This window comes from Lonchura striata, chromosome 5 (genome assembly GCF_050655825.1).
Source record: "Lonchura striata isolate lonStrDom1 chromosome 5, ASM5065582v1, whole genome shotgun sequence".
In the NCBI taxonomy this organism is placed as follows: domain Eukaryota; kingdom Metazoa; phylum Chordata; class Aves; order Passeriformes; family Estrildidae; genus Lonchura; species Lonchura striata.
In genome coordinates, this window is record NC_140707.1 from 57,508,396 (window position 1) to 57,532,190 (window position 23,795).

Sequence of the window (23,795 nt, forward strand, 5' to 3'; positions counted from 1 at the left end):
TCCTGCACAGAAATTTGATTATGATGAGAACAACTGGGCAAGGCATACATCTTGGCCTTAGAAAATAATCTCATCTCATGGAACAGCAAAAAGTTCAGTGGAGATGAATCCTGGAAGGGAGCTTTGCACTGCAGAGAAGCACCTCAGTGGAGGGAGCCCTGCACTGAGCTGCTCCTTCACATTCACAGTTGTGACTTCGATAAGTAACCCCAGCAGGAAGGCTCCAGAGGACATTAATGCTCCTTGAATGATGGTTCAATTAAAATGTCACTCCTAAACAATTTGTCAAGACATACAAAGAAGGAAAAACACCACACAAGCCTTAAATGTGTTACACTGACATACAGATTTCAACCTTTTGCACTCCTCCTGCAATACCAGGAAGGAAAAGATTTTAAGGGCTCATTTAATAGCTTTCTGCTTTGATGCACAAAATTAAATCCTCTTTTTCTTCTCACCTACCAATCTGGCACTGCTTATTAACAACGTTATCAAGACCCTATGAGCCCTAAGGTGTCACATTACCACAGAAAATGGCTGATGCTGAACACACCTACATTTTTACTGTTTACTCTGGATAATTTGTTCAGGTCTAAAGGGGTAGAGCTTAGCAAGCCATTGGCAACCAGTAAATACCATGAAATGAATAATCACTGTACTGTCTAGAGGTAGAAATCTCTACCATGTTACATCCCTGGAACAAATCTAAGCAGAGACCCCAGACATTGATTCTTCTTTCAGAGGGGTGAGTGACTTGAGTGAGATTTGACAGAAAACTGAGGCCCCATAGAAAGCTGGATACTGGCTAGTATGCACAGCCTTTGTGCCACTCTATGACCATAAAAACACAGAATAGGGCCCTGTGGAATCCTCTGAATTAGCACCAACCTCAGACCAAAGGAGTCTGTCTGCTGCTCAATGCTGTCAGTCCACAGCTGAGTCAAAACTTGATCAATGATGCAAGAGGGAGTGGTAAGAATGTGAAACTCGCTGTCTATTCTAAACCACACAGCACCCTGCACACAGCTGTGTGCCTGCTAGAAAAGCTCTGCTCCTACATAAATGACTTTTGCTAAAGGCCACACTATGTCTCCAAATTAGATATGTGCCAGATTGATGGGAAATATTCCTGGTCCCACTACTATATTTGTACTGGTTACGGCTGGGGTAGGCCAAATGGCTAGTAAGGAGCTGTGTTTTAGATTTGGCTTAACACAATGTTATTACAGAGATGTTTTTGTTATTGCTAAATAAGGCTCATATAGAGCAAAGGCCTTTTTTACTTTCTGTGCTGCCATGATGGCAAGAAGTTGGGGGTCCATGGGAAACTGGGAGGAGACACAGCCAGGACACATGACTCAAACTGACCGAAGGGATATTCCAGACCATATGGCATCACACACAGTATATAGAGTGGGAAGAAGAAGAAGGAAGGGGATGACATTTGGAGTGATTGTGTTTCATTTTCCAAGTCACCATTACATGTGATGGGGCTCTGCTCTCCTGGAGATGGCTGAACACATGCCTACCCATGGTGTGCTTTGCTTGTGTGTGTGGCTTCAGCTTTCCTTATTAAACCATCTTTATCTAAACCCATGAGTTTTCCAGCATTTACTCTTCCAATTCGCTCTCTAATCTCAGTAGTGGGGAGTGAGTGAGTGGCTGTGAGGAGCCTGGCTGCTGGCTAGGGTTAAACCATTACAGTACTGCAGGGAGGTATCCCTGGAGAGCCAGCACTAATCTCTGACATTCTACAGTTCCACCAAAAACTGACAGGATGGAAGAGAGAGCAAGGAGTGTTAGAAGAAATTTGAAACTCAAGTGAAGGTCTCTTAACTGAATGCTATGTTAAGCAAGATTAGCAGTGCAGGACATGCAGACAGCAGTGCAGGAAACTGCTGGCTCTGGGACAATCAAGAAGGCTACTCCCTTGATCTCAAATGAAGGGGACACAGAAAATCCTCTCCAGGTAAATTTATCTGAGCAGCAAGTAAAGCCAAACACCTCCAGTGCACAGCCAGAAGGAGAACATCAGGATGGCTCACTGATAGTCAGTGTGCCAGGGCAGAGCACGACAGATTTGCCAGCTTGAAGGAAGAAAACAGAAAGAGGCAGAGCTTCATTCTTCCTAATGCAAACTGGGAATTACTGAGAGGCAAGGCAGGCTTTTGTAGTCTATTACTACATTTAATAACCATCCATTTTAGTGAACCTATTCATAAGAAGCAGCAGCTAGCTGCCCCTTAGGTTAAAAAGGGGAAAAATAATCTACAAAGTAGAGTTTTTAGAGCAGAAAAATAGGGTCTGTGCTCTCAGCCAGAGGCCTGGCAACATCACTCTTCCACCTCAGACTTGGAATTTTATCTAATTATACTGAGGCTGTCAATTACTAAACCTCCATTTGGTTTACCAGTCTGGATGTTTATTTGACCTTGGCTGAAGTGTTATATATGTGGATTATTGGGAGTTCTGGTGTGAATTCATCAAGGACCTGAAAAAATAGAAAATAAGAGCTAATGATGTTAAAATAAATTTAACATCAGCCATGTTGAACCAATGAGTTTGGCCAGATGATCTCTAAGATCTTTTGCAACCTAATTCAATTAATAACTCCAGGATGGGCATAGCTGCAGGTGACTAAGCAACTGACATAAGTACTAGAACAAAACCACACACTTCTCATTAACAGATCCCACTCATGACACTTGGGAGGATCCAAATTTTTTCACCTTTCTACTACAAACAACAGTTGCAAAAGGTGTAGCTAGAATTTGTCATTTGAGGTCATCCTTAAAATGCCATTTTAACAACAGTTGCATCAACTACAAAATCCTAAGGAAAAATTAGACATTCACTTAACTAATTTATAAATGCTATTTAAAATGTTTGTCCAAGGAACAACTTTGGAACAGAGAGGATTTACCTAAAGCTAAACTAAAGATCTGGACTCTAGGAAAAGCATCAGAAAAGGTCTGTCCTGTTTAGCTACATAATGCTGAACTAAAGCAGAATTCTTTAAAACTAATGGGCATTTATGTTGTGTGCACCAAGTACTTCCTCTACTGAAAGAAGTTTTAATAATGCTCAGTCAATAGCTATGATGTGTGTTATGAAACTTCTGCTTGTTCTTGATGTTCTGCTACGGTCATCTCAATGACAAATGACACACAAACCAGTAACACAACAAAAGCCAAACATTAAGGATTACTCAGCAAATCTTTCTCCTAATTTTCACTTGCCTCCATGCGAGCTTTGTAGAACTCCACATCATGAAGTTTCTCTTTGCAGCGAACCAGCTCCATCTCGAGTCTCTCCACACGGTTTGCCCTCTCTCTCAGAGAATCCAGCTCATCTCTGTAGGCTCGCGCAGAGCGAGCATCTGAGGCAAGGTGCATGTTCTGCCAGGGATAAGCAGGGAGAGAAATCTAAGCTAATACTTTTAAGCATGTAGTTTAAACTTTATTTTTTTGTATTTACTTACTGATTGTACGCATAAACAAATTGTATTCCTGTGGTTAAAAAGTAAGAATTCTCCTAGTAGCCAGTAAATTCTCTACAAGACAGAGAGGTTCTCCAGCCTGTTGGACCTCTGATACTACTAATACCTGATGCTGCATAAGCTTCAGGCACTACTAGGCTACTTGCAAGCTGAACAGATGAGACTGCTCTCAACAGTTAAGTGGGAAGCACAGCACAGCTATGCCACAACCATAATCTTTAAACAGCCTGCTAAATTAGACTAAGTTGATTTCCTCATTATAAAACGGGCATAGTATAGTTTTAGCCTCACACTGAAACAGGATTTTTTTCTTACACATGGAAATTGTGACAGTAAAACGAGCCCATCTCACCTCTTGCTTTATTTTTTGCAGCTCTAGGGTGAGCTGCTCAACTTCATGTTTAGAATCTGCAAGCTGCTCAGACTTCTCTTCCCTGAAATGAATTAGAAAAATCTTAGTAATTTTTTTGTTTCCTGAAACAATATTGATTATATGGACACTGCCAGGAATCTGTAAAGGAAGAGAAAAAGTCTCACAGCATATTCTTTGTTATGACAGCTTCATCATTTTCTTATGATACTATACACATCTCGAATCTGAATTTGCAACTCTATTTTTATACTAAGTTCCTGTGTTCAAGTCTCATTGGTGCACCAGCTGTCAGAGATAGCTTCCACTTGAAGTCAAAAAACAGAGCTAGCAGTTGGTATTTTGAAGGGGGGAAGAGAGAGATGAGACACAAAAAGAAGAATGGAAGTAGTCTTCATTCTACATTTAGAGGCCAATTATGAAAGAAGAAAAGACAGAAGACACTTCTACCTTCCTACTGCTCTGATTTGAAAGCTGATTCTGAGAGGTCCTATAGAAGCCAATGTACTGGAGCCAACAGGCTCCTACATTTTCAGGATGTACAAGACTTAATACGCAAGTCTCTCTAGAAGCACAAAATAATGACGACTTACAGCTCCTGACGGATTCTTCTCAATTTAGCCTTTGTGTCTGCCAGCTCAACTGCAAGGTGCTGCTTTTCTTCATTAGAAAGAGGGTTTGCAGGGTTTGGTGAAGAATCTGGACTTGGTACTTTCAAAGGGCTTGGTGGTTGCTGAGACTGCAGATAATCTCTCTCTTGAGTGAGATCTACAATGACCTGGAAATACAGAAGACTATGTAGTGCCAAGAGATAAATGGTGTATTTATACATTGTTTTAAAAATACCTAAAAATTGTTTTTAGATTTGGGAAATTATTAGTCTGGCATGATACAGAATTCAAGCGACAGCCAGGAGTGAAGGTTACACAAAAGAGGAAAGGAACCTCCACTATGCTCCAACCATTAAAACATTCTCCTTCCACCACTTATTTCAATACTCAAAATAGGTAGTCTGTTTCCCTTGAAGAATTCATAAAAACCTGTAACAACTGTTTCAACTAACACAACTGTAGTCAAAAGCATGACAGAAGATTAACAGGCTGAAGAAGAGAAGGCTCCTCCAGAGATCTGAAGGGGAAGGAACTGATGAATCAAAAAAGCTAGAGAAGACAATGGAGCCCAATGGCTAGATGCCAACAGAGAGGCCAGCAAACACTGCCCGAACGACTGGACAGACATGCAAAGACATCTGGTCTCCACTTCATGGAGAGACTGCTCAATTCCTCTTTACCAATCATTCTGCCACATCTTAGTGCTTACACAAGAACCAATGGAAAAGTCAAAATCTTTCTACAAATTTTCAGAGGTGTAGTAGAAACATCCAGAAGAAATAGAAACCTAGTGCACAAACAACACACAAGAGAAGGAATGGAGCCCACAACTGCTGCTTCTCATGAGCTCTATATGGGAGAGATATGTCCTCATACTTCTGTGCATTCATCTCTCTCATCAATGAGCCTCCTGAGGTGGAAAACCATATTCCTGGAGAGAGACTCTAGTTCTTCTGGGGCCATATCTGGGAGCTCCAGCCACTGCAAGTCAAAGACATTCTCCTGATTGTGAGTCACCTAGGAATAGGAACAAAAAAATATGTCTTTCCACTGGTTGAGTTGAAAATTTATTCACTATATAAGCAGCATCCTGCCGTTTCTTCCACCCATAAATTAAAAAACATATCCATTTTATCAAATCCAGGCTGCAAATGATAAATGCAACTACTTTAACTGTAACACTACCCAGAAATTTTTGGTATCTACATATTTTATAATTATTAAATCTGATTTTTAAAAGTGATCAGATAAATATTATGAACGTGCATTTGCGTATTAGAAGTGTGCAGCTATCTTACTGACCCAGAGGTGATTTCCACACAGAAGGGACTAATCTCACACTGAATATTACTAAGAAGAATCCCTGATATCAATGCATTTGCAATTTTCAGCTGAAATAGCTGGGAGGAGCTGTATCAGCTGCAGAAATACCTCTGGTTGCTGCTAGCAGTGCATCTTTCAACTATTACTCTACCAAAATTGATTTACTCTGAATGATTTAGCAGAAATATCAGGCAAGTCTCTCAAGCTCAGTTAATGACTGTTCCAGCTTTTATTATAACCATGTGCTTAGCTCATCATGATTTTTTTCTCTCCTAAAAATGAACTATTTTTTAAATGTTAAGAAAAAAGTTCCTGTCTTAAGACTTTCCCTATTTGTTCCCAAATTTGATTGTACCAGGCTTTCTACACCTGCATGCACTGACACATTCCCAGTGAGGGGCACTTCCACTTGGTTCTCCAAAGTAAGAGACTTTCTGTACTCTTTGGTAAGCCTATCTATAGTCATTCCTTCTTATAAAACCTTAGAAATCCAAGAATGTTTGTCATTGGATCAAACAACTTTTTGAACAGAGCACATGTCCAATTTCAGCTCTTCAGACCATCTAGCTAGAGGCCATGGAATGAAGCAAGTCACTGGGCAGGCTGTGTCACCTCCCAAAGGGCTTGGGGACTGTGCAGCTTCTAAGGCACACATACATTTTGTCAATATTGCACATGGATTCTTAAACTCCTTTTGCATAACCTTTAAGTAGCAAGCAAGGCATTTACCACTGCATCTCTTTAAAAGACCGCTGGGCCAAGTAATGATCCCAACACTAATAATTTTCATCTTACAGTTTGAGTGCAGCAGCATATTCCATTTTCTTTTTTGTGAAGTTTATTAATCCATTATGAAACTCTATTTAAACATTTTATAGCAAAAAAATCTTGTTAAGTCAAGGAAGGGAGAGATACAATACCAAAATTGACAATACTAAGAATCCTACCTCTTGAATGTGTGACACAATGGCAGCTTGGGTTTCAATATCCAGTTGTTTTATTCTGTCAATAAACTCTTCTTTTCTTTCACACTGTTAAAAGAAAGCACACTCTGAAACAGTGTTACATACCATAAAACTTACTGCTTCATTTTTCATTTAAATTTAATAAAAAAACAAACTCAACCTACACTGATAAGAAAAAACTGTTCAAGATCTACATTGTGTCACACTAGAAGGTATAACACTTCGCTACTCCATATGGAACATGCACCAAATAATGCATTAAATTATTTAAAATTTTTAGTCAGTACAATCAAGGCTAAGTTAAATGGCTAATTTTGCTTTTAAAAACAAGTGCAACATGCAATGTGATGAAGACGTGGTAAAACAGCCAGAGGAAATAATCACAGCTTCATTAATGGAGCTGCACAAATGTAAACCTTCATTTACACTGCATCATTTAACCTGTCTGCTTTGCTGTTTGCATTTTGTTTGGTTTTGGCAATGAAAAGAGATGCATCACTATAGATACTATTTACCACAACACCCATGTTGTTTGTTGGACTAAATCAACATATGCTTTAGATAAAAAATGGGAAACGTTCTGGATAAAAATGAGTGACATTTCAGACAAACAGATTTTAGTAAATCTTTTACTTAAGGCTTTAGAAGAGGCAGACATCTGCTATCTCTACGTCTGTGATTGTGCACAAAGAACATTATTGCCTTCTTGTAACAACACTGCACTGTGAAGAACTTAAGCAGTATTTAAAAGGGTTTTTTTAAACTCATTTACAGTGTCCTTCTGGGGCCTGGTTCTGAGACTCAACCATTTACTTCCTTGGGAAGAACCTCAGACCAGCAAATGAGGACTGAGGATGCTCAGTAGCCAAAACAATTCTTTGTGCTGCAATGCAACACTGACATAGTTCAGAGCCACAATACATAGACAGCTTTACCCTGACATAATTGAGCTGACATAGCTGAGCAGGGTAAGTGTCCCAAGGCATGGCAAAAACACAATGCAGACCTACAAACAAGGTCAATTATCTGCAAAGGCCCATCTGCAACGAGGCCACTGTTAACTGCCACAGAGGTTTGGTGTGCAGAACACTGATTTCTTTATCTGGTAACTGCTGTGCATTTCTCTAGAGCTTCCCATATACATTGCCTCTCTATTTATTTAAATAAAGATCTCCACATTAATATACAAAGTAACTATTAATCTGGTATTTTCAACACATAACATTAAATCAAAATATTGCACAAATAAAATCATGATTCATTAAATAAATGTTTAGACTTGTTAAACTATTTGTTTAGCATCAACATGTACTGTTCCACTTTGTATTTTAAAACTAAGAAAATAAACCAACAACAATCTTTATATCAAGAACACTGTTCAAAACTTATCTCGTCCCACTGTGTTAACAAAGCTAGAAAGTACACATCCTGTCTGATTAAGCACTGGCAACAAATAGAGGCTACTGCTATCACACAATGTGCTTCCTCTCCCCTGCATTTCTTTCCTTCACGTACTGTGTTTCTCACAATTTAGCTCACAAGATGTCTTGAGTTCAAGATTTGTTCATACAACACTGATCTTTGGGTAGATTTTCCCGTTACAGGAAAAAAAACCCAGATTCAAAAAAACCTTAATTTACATGAATCATCACCTGTACAGCACATCCCAGAACCAACAACAGCAGCTTCTTGATTTCATCCATACTTTTACCTGGAGAGGAAAAAAAGTAATCATACATATGTATAACAGATTACTTGGAAACGATCTTTTCCAAAATATGTGCCTAAAATGAGAAACCTTTTAAGAAGTGCCTGAACAATATCTATATGCCTATTAGAAAGTTACCATATTTTCTATGTAACAATACAGTTCTTATGGATTAGTTTAAAATCCCAAATCCAGCAAGACATCTTTCCCTTGATGTCCTATCCTCACCTATAATTTTCTAAGGCTTTTCTGATCAATATATCACCAAAAAAATCCTTTAAATAGTTCAATACATATGACCAATACTTGTCTCTTGTGTTGTGATTAACAAGGGTGCAAAAAAGCCCAACAAACCACCAAGGAGGAGCTCTCCCTCCTCCAAAAAAACCCATCAAAATAAAACAGAAACACCATGGATGAAGCAAAGGAGGGTTACTCACAAAGAACTTGCCCTAAATTCTTCTGTAAAACAGTTGCCACTCAAACTTCCCAAAGCTCAATACCATTCTGTGCATTTAAATTCTCTCTGAGAGATAGATGTTTCAGCAAATAAGTTCTGCCCATTCTGCATCAAAGCCTGCTGGCACTTTGAAGCTAACCCCATGTGGTAAGAGGGCAGAGAATGAGGGATGTCTGAGGGGTACTGACCATATGCTGGGAGCCCTGGGGAGAGGAGACACAGCCCGTGCTGCTGCAGGGAGTCCTGCTGTGACCAGCAGCCCTGCCACATTTCCCACTGTTAGCAGAGGGAAAGCCTCGGGCTCCTCAAGGGGAACTGGTGCAGCTTAGAACAAGCTTGTTCCAACACAATTTATGTGGATTGTTGGATGGTGAAGGAAATTATGTATGTCAAGATAAGACAAAGAGGGCAAAAGGAAGGCAAGAAGTTGCAATGAGAAATTAAACATCTTTGCAGAGCTAGGTTCAGGAAAAGCCTGTCCTCACCCACACTGGGGGAAGATGAGCAGAGAGAAACAAAGAAACAAAGTGGGCCACATAGAGATTTCTCTCATCACATTTGCATTCTTCCTGTGTGTGTAATTGTGGGACTAATGCTTTCATTTTATACCCTGATTTAATTGGCTGCTCAGTTGCTCCTATCACAAAATAGATAATAATTTCTGGGTGTAACTGTGCTCTTCCACCAACACTGTGCCCTTGTAAGGCTACTCTGGCAGAAAGTCAGAGGGCATGTGCAGGACCCAAGGCCAGGGAAGGGGAGTTAATCTGACTCATCAATTAAGCTGCCACAGCCCCACAGCTGCACAAAGGCACTGACCTAAATTACCACAAGGGTTCCTGCCATTCCCACAGCCTTGCAAGCCAGCACAGCCACGTGCAGGCAACTTAGGAAGTAACTTGTTTCCCGATTTCTGGGCACACAAACGTCCTAAATCACTCTTTAAACATACCTACAAAATGTAACAACTTTTAGGTACGTTCATCTTTATAATGACTCAAGAATGCCATACAAAAATAATCAGTAGACTGTATGAAGGAACACTACAGTTCTCAATATCCAGGTCCTACGTTAGTTACCGTTAAGATTTTGCAAGCAGAAATTCTGCTCTTCTACAAGAACAACCATCTTTAAGATATGCTAGTTTACACTTCACCCTGTAACTGCAAGCTTATTCCTCTGCAGAATATTTTAAATCTGGTTTTGAAAGACATACAATCATTCTTACTCTTCTCCCTATATGCAGCAGCACATAAGGCTTCCTCTTTCCTGAACAGTTACAATTTAATATACAAATTACATTTCCGTCTGCGAAAGTCTGATTGCTCTGTAGGAATCTCAATAACACAATCTTAAGCATAGACAATGACATAAAATCCTTCACCAACAGCAAAACAAATTCTGTTACTTCATGAACAGTTCCTTTGAGGGCCCTACTGGGAGACTATTAGTTTGGACAGAAGGTATTTTTTCAAGAAACTGAGTTCTCGGTAGTTTCAGCACTGGGTTTCATTCTACATCAGCTTCAAAGCAATACAGACCAGGTACTAAATGCAGAGCATGCCTGTGTGACACAAAAGCAAGTCATTAAGTTATGGAGAGCAAGTGACATGAGCATGTCCTCTCATTGACCTAAACTTACTCAGGCAGAACATCTCCATGGAGAGACTGAAGGAGTCAGACTGCTTGCTCTGGATCATGGCAGACACAAGATCTAATCCTTGTGTGCTCTGGACACCTTCATCTGTCAACCATAAATTCCAACCTGTGCACCGTAGCATCCCAATTCTCCTTGGGGTGAGCACAGTGGCTTGAAATCACTTATTTTAGAAAACACCAGGGCAACTTTCCAACTGTGACAGCACCTATACCATCCTAAAGACAAGTGAGCTACTTAAAGCCATTCAAACCACACCCTCTCTCTCTCTGCACCAAAGCTTTGCTATTTTCTCAGAGATGTAACAGATGGGCATTGGTGTTGCTGCATGACCCTGTAAGGTGAAACACTTTTGGCTTTTACAGCAAAGTAACTGGTCTCCCAACAGGGACTGACCTGCTCTGGAAATAGCCCTTTGAGTGAGACCTTACCCCACTCCAGTCCTCTCATAAGAAGTGAAGTAGAGACAGACATAGCAATCCATGGCAGGGATGGACAAGCTAGAGTTTATAGAAAGAGTGAGAAATTAACACTTGAGATAATAATGAATTGCTACTTTCTTAATGTTTTAAGCATAGCATTTGGCAGTCTGCTCTCTCCCCTACCAGCTTGCAGTGAAAATTTAGCTCTCAGTATTATTCCAAGGTTTCCTTTTCAATAAATTTTCTATGCTTGCAGACAATCTACATCACATAATAAAAGTGAGCCTGTACTACCCACTATAAGCACTTCTAAGGCTTAAAGGTCCACTGAGCAGATATACCAGCCACACAAGTGTTTCAGAAGACCATGTGTGATTAAAAGTTCCATTCTTTGGGCTTTCATTCAGAAGTTTTTCCCATGGGGAGGAAACTGTTGACATAAAGGCACTCCCAGATCACTCATTCTCAAGCTAGGTTTGAATAACATTTTAAAGCCTTGTAGAATAACACTATTTACAGAAGATTTTTAGCAAAAGTAGGGTATGAGTATGAAAAACCTCTCTACCAACCTAAAGTGCTTTGGAAAGTTTTCAATTAAACTTCAAAACAAGCCAGGAAGGGATTAATTACCCCTCTTACCCTTTCATCTCACCCACAGGACAGCAGAGCTACCACACACTTCAGTGGAATGCCCAGGGTGACAAAGTGAGTCAGAAGCACTTCTAGGACTATTACAGAGTGCCAGAGTGAAGTTCTACATTCCAGACAGTGCCTCTGTCCTGCAATGCATGCTGAAGAAAGGCAAGTGACCTTCATCTCTGATTCAATCATGCCTTCTAAACAGTTCTCAGGTTTTTCAGAAAGTTTGATTTGTGCCCATTTATAAGATGGCCAAGTTCCTTGTGTAACCCCATAAGTAGAAATGTTTTGCCTCCCCTATGTTGGCTCACTGGGATGACACAAATCCTTCCCAGACAGCTGTGAAGAAAGTCTGCTGAGTCTACTCATGCTTATTAGCTGATCTTACCAAGACACTGTCCTCCTGCGACCTAGGACACAAACATTTTAGTCTAGGGTAGCTCCTTGCAGAGAGGTACCCACAAGAAAAAACAGACAATAGTCAAACTATCACTTAAACAGAAAGGTGCTAATTAAAAAATAAACACTTTTCTTTTACTCCTTTTCTTAAAATTCCAGGGCAGCTGCTCTCAGGCCCCGTGTTTGCACTGCAAGGGAGCCAGCCAGCCACCTGGAGCATTTGCAGAAAGTCCATCTGCTCCCAGCCATGAGAGAGGTCCAGCAGGTTTCCTGGAAAATAAAGGAAGGGAAAGCCCAGACACCAGTTGTGCAGCCTGGGAGCCTCCCTGTGCCAGAGCCAGAAGCTCTCTCTGCTCTCATGGGGCTGGAGGCTGGGAAACAGATGGCAGGACTCAGGGAGAAGGCAGGCAGAGGGATTACGAGATGCAACAACAACAAAAAAAAAAAGGATCAAGGTACAGAAAGAACACAAACAATGAAAAAAATGAGAGGGGAATCGGAAGATATCAGAGGAAATAGGAACAAGAAGGTCCGAGTAAGTGCAATTTTGGGCATGTGCTGCCTCTGTTTCTCCACTTATCTACTCTGACGTTACTCCAGCGCTGGAGAGGGAGTGCCACACAGAGCAGCTGGAGAGTGTGGAGAGAATGTGTGGAGAGCGAAACACCCAACTGCTGTTTTTCCCAACTCCAGCAACATCCTCAGTGGGAAAAGTCTGAATGCTAAATTTACACTACTGAGGCAGTATTTTGTTATTAACCTGGTATTTTATGAACCGTTGTGCCTCTGGAGGACTGGGAAACAAAATGAGGAAGGAAATCATACATGAAATATATCCAAGAGAGAGTAGACTTTTACAATTTTAATGAAAACTAGTTTTCTACAGACACTTGTTAAGCAGGGCCTTTGGGGTCTCTCATTCACAAACTTAACATGTGATTTGAAAACTGAATATAAATAGCAAAGTTTTTTTAAAGGGATAGAAATGAGCCTATTTTAGTCAAGTAAAACCTCATTTCCATCCTTGATCTAAAACAAGCTAAAATCTCTCTCTCCTCATGATTATGACTGTTCCAGAAGATTAACTAAGTGCACCCACTAGCTGTATAAAACTAAGACTATCTAGAAATGGAGAAATTTAAAAATGCATCTAAATGGAGGTTCCCAACTATTACTAATATTCCCTGTGTGGCCACATGAATGAGCGGCCATTTATAAGGCATGCTAAAACCAGACATAATATGTAAAAGTGATTACAGCAATGTCATAGATGATAAGTAGGCTGATGATTCTCTTATTGAACACAGGGGGATTTGTGGTGCAGTAATGAATTGAAAAAGCTGTTCAGCAAGAATTGAGAAGAGACAGAAATTAAGAGGAAATTTAATGGTGCAGTGCACCATTACCACTCTTCACAGTGCAGTGAAGAGAATAAATCCTCTGACACTGGCTGCATCATTCTGCAAGTCAGATTCCTGGGAAAATTTTTTAAATCCTTTAATTGAACTTTCAAGTTTATTTTTAGCTCCCCATAGTCTAGAAAAGAGTCAAGCTTTCATCTTCTAACAAATATTTCTGCTATTTTTATGCCCTCAGACAAATAAAGTAGGCAAATTTGCCATGACCTGGGACCAAACTGCTTAGAGAACATGAAAGCAAGTAAATAAAACTCATAAACCAGCAGACATGTGCCTTTTCCTATGTAAAAGCACAAGTGCTACTTCAGTTTTTGTGATGGCAGTTCTGTTTTTCCAATAATCTCATATTTAAAGCAGAGCTGCAGAAGCCCTTGGCAGTCCCAGCTGGTGAGTGCCAAATGGAAACTAAATAGCAAGAACAGCATTCACAGCCTCAGCGCTGTTCAGTTTATCATGTAATGCCTATAACACCCCTTTTGGCTCTGTTTTAGAAGGCAAAAGTAAAATACCTGAAAAGCCTGCATAGCAAAACATCTTATGGGCTTGTCAAAAGAAATAAGTCACTGAAATTGTGCACAGTGCATCATAACCTAATGGCTCTCTGGTCTTGGACCTGTGGAGACAACACAGTCATTAAGAGCCATCCCAGCTCAAACAGTACAAAGCAATACTGGATTTGTTCCAGGAATGTGACTATGGGATTGATTCTTCTTCTTCTGATCATGAGGGACCTTTCAGTGAGGTAACTTAGCTACCAGATAGGGAAGGCAAAACTGGGGTTTCATCACTGCCTCACCAAGAGAAAGAATATCCTGCTTGTTTTTCCCCTGCCAAGTGTTCCTGCCTTCCTCTGACTCCTCTCTGCATAGAGAGTAACAAAGATTTCACATCACCTGGTCATCACTCACACTGCTCATCACAGCCTATTCCTTCATTCAGCTTTTTACATCGGTTTTACTACCTTTGCCTCAGCCATCTCATTTCTGCTCCCTCTTTCCGAGCTTTCCATTAGCTTCTCAGCCAGGTTCTTCTTCCTGAGGGAAGTTCTGGTTCTCCACTTCTCTAACCATTTCTCCTGCACATCTTGCCAGTAAATGTCTAACCAACAGTAAGACTAAGATGAGTTTTTCAGACACTTTCCTCAAATACATTCTTTAAAGCAAGTCTCCCTTTGCTCACCACCTTCTTCTGTCATGTCTAAGCTGGAACTGATTCTCAGAAGTCATTATATAATATGGCTAAATAAAAAAAATAGGGGTTTTTTTTGCACACATACCCCACCAGTTTTAGACACTACAATCCAGAAGTTGCATTTTTGCTTTTTTTTTTATCCTTTTTTCTCATGTTCTGTCCAAATAATGCCAGTGATCAGTCAGCAATGGGGAAAATAAATTTTAAAAGATCACATAAAACAAACAAAATCAAAACCAAACCAAAATCCCAAACCACCACATTTTAAAATATCTCAAAGAGGAGAAAGTTTTCTGGTTGTAAGTAAAAGATCTAGAAGACAGGAACACATGTATGACCAGTGTCTTTCCTATAACAGACACAGGTATTTTCCTCAAAGAGAGATCTGAGGTGCTGACAAAAAGCCAGCAGGTCAACGATAGCAAATTATAGCTGAATACAGGACAGCTTTCACATGTGCATTTTCCCAGGAATCAAAACTTATGAGTCTCCTGCCAGCTGTCGCTCAGGAATGGCTGTGACAGGAAAGCAGCCAGCCTTTCCCATTGACACTTAGCCAGCAGAGATACTGCCTTGCTGGCCCAGACACTTCTATTCAGAAGCACTCCTGATGCCTAGGAGCCCATTGCCTGTATGACTGACAAGAACAACAGCTCTTGTCTTTTGACTTTCTTCCTTGCCCATAACAGTAGTCTGTACAGCCCAATTAGGACCTGCAGACTTTATTCTGCTTGCTGAAGAATTGGATTTCTTACTCTCAGTTCAATTTTAACACAGAAGTGCTAAGCCTATGAGATTCAGTGATTCAACACTGGCTAATATTCTTTTCTAACAAATACTTTTTTGTACATATGCACTCCACAGCTCCTAAGAGCAGCAAAATAGAATCTTCTGCCAAGGTTTCTGCCACTTGTTTATTCTGGAGGTGCTGATTAGCATGTCATTCCCCATCACTGCTGACAGGGTTCATTCAGTTTACCTTCTTTGGTAAAAACAAATACAACGTCCTTGGCACTAGCACTGGGCTTAGGCAGAGATAGAATGGGTAAGCAAAAAGAAAAAAAAAAAGTAAGAAACACACAGCAACAAAACTTTCTATTTCAGGTATGTTTCAAAGAAGTCAACTCAATTTTCAGGCTAAACAGCTTTCTTTTGTCTCACGAAAAGCACTGGACTCTGGACATGAGCTTACTGGCCTCCACCTTACTTCTGACTGAAGTGATAACTTTGTGCAACAGATATCACTGTCTAAAACAACACAGTCAGGCAAATGTTCTTCTTTTTGTTCATTCTCTTCCTCACTTTTTCCTGTTTTTTTTCATACATGTATTTTTCTCTCCATCCTCATTTTTATTTCTTCTCACGTTTCATTTGCAATAGTTCCTTCACACCTTATGGCATTTCTGCAAGACTCTGGTGTTTATATATATCAATAACTAAACTCATTATACAGGCACACAGAACACCTGGAGGACAACACATCTTTGTCTCATGACAGACTACATCCTGGGTCACTTGCAGTAAGGGGTGAAGAGACACAACTTGCAAACAAGCAAACAGCTGTTCTTCTGGCTTTGGCAAGAACTCACTCATCACGCATACAAATACATGTATATTTATATGTACAGGCATATAAATACCTCAGATTCTAGATATATAAAGTTGTGAGATTCAGAGATGCTGAAATATTTGTAGTTTGCCTACAAATGTATACAACTTATTAAAAATCACGTTTGTATTATGGCCTGTTTAGGAGACTGGTTGCCAGAGTCCCTTAGGAGCAACTCTCAGTTCAAACAGTTAAATCCAGCTGGTGGCCAGTCACAAGTGGAGTTCCCCAGTGCCCAGTACAGAGGCCAGCCCTGTTTAATGTCTTTATGAATGATCTGGACAAGGGGATCAAAGGCACCATCAGTCAGTTTGCAGATGACACCAAACTGGGTGGGATTGTTGATCTGCTGAAGGGTAAGAAGGCTCTGCAGAGGCACCTGGACAGGCTGGATTTATGGTATGAGGTTCCAAGCAGTAAAGGTTCTGCCCTCTGATCAACAACAATCCCAGGCATCGCTATAGGCTGGGGACAGACTGGCTAGAAAGTGGTCCTGTGCAAAAGGACCTGTGAGTGCTGGCTGACAAGAGCTGAACATGAGCCAGCAGTGCCCAGGTGGCCAAGAAGGCCAATGGCTTCCTGGTCTGCTTCAGCAATAGTGTGGCCAGCAGGACCAGGGCAGAGATTGTCCCCCTGTATTTGTACACCACCTTGGCCCTGCTGAGGTCACACCTCAAATGCTGTGTTCAATTCTGGGCCCCTCACCACATGAAAAACATTGAGGTGCTGAAGTATGTCCAGAGAAGGGCAATGGAGCTGGGGAAGGGTTTGGAACATAAGTCTGACAAGGAGCTGCTGAGGGAGCTGGGGGTGTTCAGCCTGGAGAAAAGGAAGCTCTGGGGGACCTTATTGCTCTCTACAACTACCTGAAAGGATGTTGTAGCAAGGTGGGGGCTGGTTTCTTCTCTCAGGTAACAAGCAATAGGTCAAGAGGAAATGGCCTTAAGTTCTACCAGGGAAGACTTAAGAACACTTTTATGGATACTAGGAAAAATTCCTTCACTGAAAAAGTGGTCAAGGATTGGAACTGGATGCCTGGGGAAGTGGTTGAGTCACCACTGCTGGAAGTATTTGAAAGATACAGATGTGGTGCTTAGGGACACAGTTTAGTGTTACAGGCTGCACTCTTTAAGGTGTTTTCCAACCTAAATTAGAACAGAATTACAGAATTGTTTAACAAAACAAAAAAAAAATACATACTTTATTCAGTATTACAGAGGAGGAGGATGAAGAACACAATGAACTACTCACCACAAAGAGGATCTTTGCCAATCATTAAAACATTTGGCAAATTCATTACAATCAGCTGCTGAAGGACCTCCTAAACAAAAGAAAACAGACAAAGTTCAGTGTGAAGGAATCAAAATCAAACTCGCCACAAAGAATTCAAAGCTTCATCATTTACAAAGCTTTTAACATACCGGTAGGTCAGAGGTCACAAGAGGAAGCCTCACTTGAGAGAGAAATCACTATTTGAAGATAGCATCAGGTTGCACAGCTAACATACAATAATTGCCTCTTTTAACAACAGCTAATATGGAACTTAAAGGGTCCCACGGCACTAATCAGGATAAATGCATGACCATGCCAGGCACACCAATCATTCATGCCTTTACCCTAGGCATGACCTGTATTCTTGTGATGTGCAACATACAGCTGCTGCCATGTTTCAGGGCAAATCAATGCAGCTGGTTCAAACATACCTAAGCCAGTCTGTGAAGTTTGAATAACTCAAATAATTGGTCAAATTATTTCATGGGTCTGAAAATATAAGGATGGGCTGGAGAAGTGGATGTGGGGAAAAGCACTTGACCAGACATCTGGCACTGCCCAGAAAAACTGGATATAAAGTTCTGCATTGTTTTTAATCAGGAGCAAAACAGAATTAAATTATGATCATTACATACTTAAGAGTCATTTTATTTTGGGGGAGATGACAGAAGGGAGGTACATCAGGTTTAACATCTGAATAAACATCTGTCTGAAGCTGCTCTGAAATCACAGAATAGCCTAAGAAGGAAGAAAGGCTACAAGCCCTGGGGCAGGCAAAATGTTTGAAGTTGTTCAAATAAATATATTGCAAAGGGGATTCAGTACAGTAATACAATCAGCCATGCACCCCAGAAACAAAGACCAGAGCAGTACAGTTGCTAGCTTTGACTTGCAGCTACCAGCACCCCTACTTGTGATGATCTGGATAAAACATTTTGCAGGTGGGTTTTATTTCAAGCCAGGGAGGAAAACGGTTGTATGACTGAAACGCTGTGCTGAGATTCAGGAAACAAAAGTTCACAGATACAACTCAACCAAATGTTTGGCAGGTGCCTTTTTCCGGCTTGTCTTCACTTCCAAGACTACCCCCTAGGCCACTGGAAGGGCACATGCATTGATACTTGCAAAGCATTCAGACCAGGGGAAAAAGCACCACGGTGCAGCAAAGAAACACACTTCCTAAAACCATCACCCATTCACCCAGACACTTCCCCTCCCAGCTACCCATTGTTCTTTCTCTGCTTTTAAAGTTATATCACAGGAGGAAAATTAAGTCTGATTGAAGGAGGAAATAATTCAGAGAGCCTGCAGCCTTTGATAAGCAATTAGGGTGCATATTTTTAAAAAATGTTTTGTACACATTTAATTTTTTTCTTCTGATCCAAACCAAAACACACTCCTTGTTGAATAATGTAGAAATATCTGTGCCACAGCTAATAGGATTTCTGGAGCTGTTAAGGAAAAAGATTCTACAGTCCTTTATGTAATGTGAAGCTTGGCTAATGCAGACCAAACATTCACTGACTCATTAGCCAAATGCATTTTCTATTTTGGGCATTTGGGACACATTAAACAAAGTTTGTTTACTGTAACAGGTGCAAAATCTACTGGATGCAAGAGCACATGGCTGGACTGCAACATGTGCTATGACAACACAGCATGGCACTGAGGCTTTAAACAAAAAAAATCAGACTTTGCATATACTGAAGTATTGAGCTTTAACCAGCAATTTCCATAGCAAAAAAGAGAAGGAATTCTGCTTCCAGTCACCAGCACGTGGGAGCAGCACTGAGGCAGGAATGCATAAGGAATTGGCGTTGTCTTTGTGTAACCATCAGATTGCCAGCTATTTAACTGGCAGACACAAAAGACATTACCACTAACCTTATTCAGTTAACATTCCCATGAGCTCCTCCTGCAAAATTATTTGAGTATACCACCCAACATAACCATGACTGAACTCCCTCATAATTGTCTGAGCTCAGTATCTTCTGGCAAGAATCTGACAATCACTGAATAGAAGCTGAAATGGCCCCAAGCCTGGAAGAGTGATTTGTTAATTCAGATTGAAAGATTCCAATTGTTGCAAGTGGGTGATACTCTGACTCGTTTATTTTTAAAGTAAAATATTTAAACAGATAATTATCTGTATTATTCTAAAAGCCCTTGCCTTCAGATTAGTGCTTGTGATGATAACACCTGACTTACACAGTGCAGCTCACCAGCAGATCTCAACACTTCATAAAGGAAGGTCAATGCCACTGCTCTCCATTTTCAAGCTCAGGAAAGCAAGTCAGAGAAAGAGAGTTACTTCAATAAACTATCACCTGTGAACCAATGTACTAGTGAACCATCCACTCACACAAGCACAAGTATGAGATAAAATGTGTCAAGGAAAAGCTCCTACACTGATGAATTTAGCTCAGATTTTGTCCAGACTGAAACCCCAGAAAGTTAGCGAAGCTCATCTGACAGTGACTGACAGGGATAATGTGACCATGTGTCAGATTGATTGCCTAAAATCCCATATCTGGAAATAGAACACCCCCTTCAGCTAAGAGTAAATCAGGAATTCTTCAGCTTCTATAATTTATCTATGTTTTCTTGCTTTTCTTCTATGAAGCAGCAATAACACAGATTATGACACAATAAAAACATTCTACACAAGTAAAATGCTGTGCGCCTCAGCCTGGCCTCTCAGCTCCCCTCACATCTTATCATTCCTACTTGAAGACGCCATAAAGCCAAACTCTAGCTTCAGGCAGGGACCTGGGCTGTTTCCAGCCTGTGAACTGGCACTGAGAATCAAAGGGGCCCCATGGATCCAACCACCTCCCAGAATACAGCTACTCTGGGCATTGGGTAAACCTGGACACACTGCTAAAACCTGGATAAAAAAAGAAATAGTAGATAAAATGGTCCATTTCCCCACAGGCGCAGCAAGCTGTATTATTATATTACATATAAAGGATGCTGTTATGCTTGAAATCAAACACAGCTGTGAGACTCTGCAGCAGAGGCAGAGTGTGCATGTCCTTGTGCCTCAGGCAACCAGCATGGCTAGGGGCAAGACATCCAGGCAGGAGCTGCTGGAGAGGGAAACTGGTACACCAAGAAACATCAGTGAGTTACCTAGAAATAATAAATATAAATGCTGTATTTCTCCCAGCAGCCTTCCGGTGTCTAAGCCCCTGCTATGAACTTGCTTGACATTTGCAAGCTCTTCGCAATCACTTTTTTAAAAAGAAGCTTAAGACAAAATAAAGCCAAAATTCCCCTACATTAAGTCTAACAGTCAAGGGCCTTAGGAAAAATCAAGATACATACAAGATTAAGGATAAAATTCTAAGCACCAAATTAAGCATTTAGGCTTACTAAACGCATGAATAAACACATTCATTCCCTCCATCTGAAAGTTTCTAATCATTCCTGGAGTGTTGAGGCATATTCTACATCCTCTTTTTATCCTTCCAAGATCACACACACCGGATGTTTGCTCTTTGCCTTAGATCCTCAGCAGAGATGCAGCAGAAGCTGTCCCTCTCAAGTCTCCATGGTCACATATTAACATTCTATTTATCTGGAACAGGGTAAGTGGGCCTCTTGTAATTTTGTAGGAACAGGGCCTCTTGTAATTTTGTAGGAACAAAGTCTCCTTGGGCCATACCATACTTCAATACATGTTTGCTTCCTAAAAATACACATGCAACAACAGCATGGAATAAAATGGTCTTAAGGTATTCTTTTTGGATGCATTTTTTAGTCCAAATTTCAGTGTGCCAACAGGTCTTGCGATGAATGAACTGCTAAGAAAGGAGTAGGTAAAATTGTCCTTTCCATGGCTGAGAAACCCAGCAAACACAAGCTTTACACGAAAACCTTCCCTGCATTACCATACAGCACAGCATTAATGTAGAGTAACTATTAGTTTCTCATGCAGAATTAAATTAACCTCTGTCTGAATCCTAAACAAGAAGTACTAAATAAATTATGTAAGGAGAGAGGCAGTCTAACAGTCATTGTAATTCAATGCTCAAGCCAAGCAATCCCACTTAAGTATATTGCTTAGCTATAAAATGCTAATTGCCCAGCTGACTGGAAGCCAAATGGTGCTTTCCTATTTAAAATGCCCATGAGGAAAAATCATCATCAGCTTTACTTATACCAGCAAAAGCAAACAGTACCTAGCCAGGGAATTTGGCCTACATTTTATCTGTGACCCAGGCCAACAGAGGAGGCAAGCTCAGGAGAATCCTATCTGTGCAGCACAGCCAACACCTTACTCTGATAACCTCAGTATGGATCTGATCTCACAAACATCCTTGGAGTAGGAAACATTTGGTGAAACACTGAATCCTTAGAGAAGGTCTCAGCAGGAATCAATGGCCATCTGCACCAGCCCAACAGCTCCTAGCAGCAGGATGGGGTGGCAGCTCTGCCCCTACACGTTTTAGGGGCCCTTTGGATACTGCCAAAGACAGGCTAGGAGCTGCATTCCCCAGGCAAAGCACACTCCAAGGGACAATCAAACACAAGATTTTCTGAAATCAGAAGTCTAAGGAAGAGCAAACATGCTAATGAACAAGCTTTAAAATGAAACACATTTTAGACAGGAATTTGAGACACAACGGTTAAGTTTTTTTTTTTTTTCAAAGTTCCCAGTTTTGTATTAAAATGATAATGAAAAGCTATTTTGCAGCCTACAATGAGGTTACATCTTAGACAAAAAATATATTTGTCTTCCAATAGACAGAAACTTCATAAAGGTTGGAGGGGGTTGCTGTAATTATGTGAGGAGTTATTAATGGTGTCACAGAAATCATAGCAAGAGTCTGTGAGCTGTATGGCAGGGTCTTACAGAAGATTAGACAAGATGAAACAAGTTGTTGCCAGAAATTACAAGGAAGTGAAACAAAAATGTTTTGTTGACACGTTTTTCATGTACATCTTACCATGCAAGCACGCCTGATGACACCATGTATGTGACTCAGTACTGTTTCCCTGCCAGCACATTATATACATGACAAAATTTGATTAAGAACTTTGATCATCCCTACAACAATTGTACTCATTATATGATGGACTAGAGGATTAGTTGTCTTTAAATGGATTTTATTTTTCATTCTGAAAACCAGCAAATTACAAAGCACATTTCTAAAGATCCTTCAAGTGGAAACCCAAAAGCCACTAAAATAACTGTGGCCTCATCTGCTGAAAATAATCAGTTCTGACAATTGTAGATTGGAATCTCAGTGGGAGGGGATGTGAAGGAATCATACCTAGTCTTGACTGTGCTCAGTCTGTGCAGGGTGCTAAATGACAAAACTGTAATCAGTGTGTAAACACACCATGTAAGATCAGAGGTCCCATCAGGAGCAAAATCTCAACCACTGGAGTTGTACAAAGAAGTTATTATATATACCCAAGTATCAGTAAGCTAGGAACAAGGGGGGGGTGGGGGGGGGAAGTAACAAGCAATGGAGAAAGGAAATGAAAATAGGATTCTGTGGCTAAAATATGATTCATTGTGTACATTCTCACTGCTTTATGAACCAGTTAAATGAACTTATCCAGGCTGGAGAGAACTACATCACTCCAAATATCAGAGCGCATGGGAAGTAAAACAAGTCCTGACAAACACATTTTGCTTTAAGATGAAATTGTTCACAATGTACATTGTTCACATCACAAAAAAAAAAATCTATGTATTTAAATAAAAATTATGTATTTAAACAAAGGTAATTCTATATATGTACAAAGCATTTCAGGACACAATTAGTTTTACTTCTAGTTTAGTGGAATACATAATAGAGAAGCTGACACACAGTCACATAAATTTTATTTTTTAATCAATCTAAATACCGAAGTGTACATTTACTTCTGAACAATGAAATGTATAGCAGAAGATTTTTTACTCCTAGTTTCACTAACTCCAGGTTGAATCATCTATGTTAATAAAAGATACAGCTCTATGGTTGTGCCTAGTGGCAATATTGATTTGACCCAGAGAGGAGAAAATCCAATTGTGGAGTGCTGTGTTTTCCTGCTTTTATTGCCAGCAGCACCTTTGACTAATTTACCTATTTTTGCTGCAAATAAACAGCCTATTTGATTTATCCTCAACTTCTCTTTTCAAATCATGTACAAGTGACTACACATGTTTGTAATAGTGTCCTGACAAATTACTCTTGACTTCTATTTTATTTCATCTTAGATTTGTCCTGAGGTGGTTTATGCAGTAACAGGGAATAT

At 40.3% G+C, this 23,795-nt stretch overlaps 1 protein-coding gene across 6 annotated transcripts in view; it reads right to left on the reverse strand.

The window, feature by feature from the left end:
• The window catches only part of CCDC88C (coiled-coil and HOOK domain protein 88C), a 93,788-nt gene that overhangs the window by 39,313 nt on the left and 30,680 nt on the right, over positions 1-23,795 (reverse strand). For 3 of the 6 annotated variants that reach the window (XM_085582269.1, XM_085582270.1, XM_085582267.1), the window contains exons 4-10: positions 17,523-17,592; positions 8,409-8,479; positions 6,751-6,834; positions 5,357-5,497; positions 4,463-4,647; positions 3,852-3,933; positions 3,240-3,398 (exon numbers count right to left, since the gene is read on the reverse strand). In XM_085582269.1, the coding sequence (XP_085438395.1) occupies positions 3,240-3,398; positions 3,852-3,933; positions 4,463-4,647; positions 5,357-5,497; positions 6,751-6,834; positions 8,409-8,479; positions 17,523-17,592 (792 nt within the window). Of the gene's footprint in view, positions 1-3,239; positions 3,399-3,851; positions 3,934-4,462; positions 4,648-5,356; positions 5,498-6,750; positions 6,835-8,408; positions 8,480-17,522; positions 17,593-23,795 lie in introns of those variants that run through there. The other 3 variants (XM_021531943.3, XM_021531941.3, XM_021531944.3) reach the window with 2 other exon arrangements.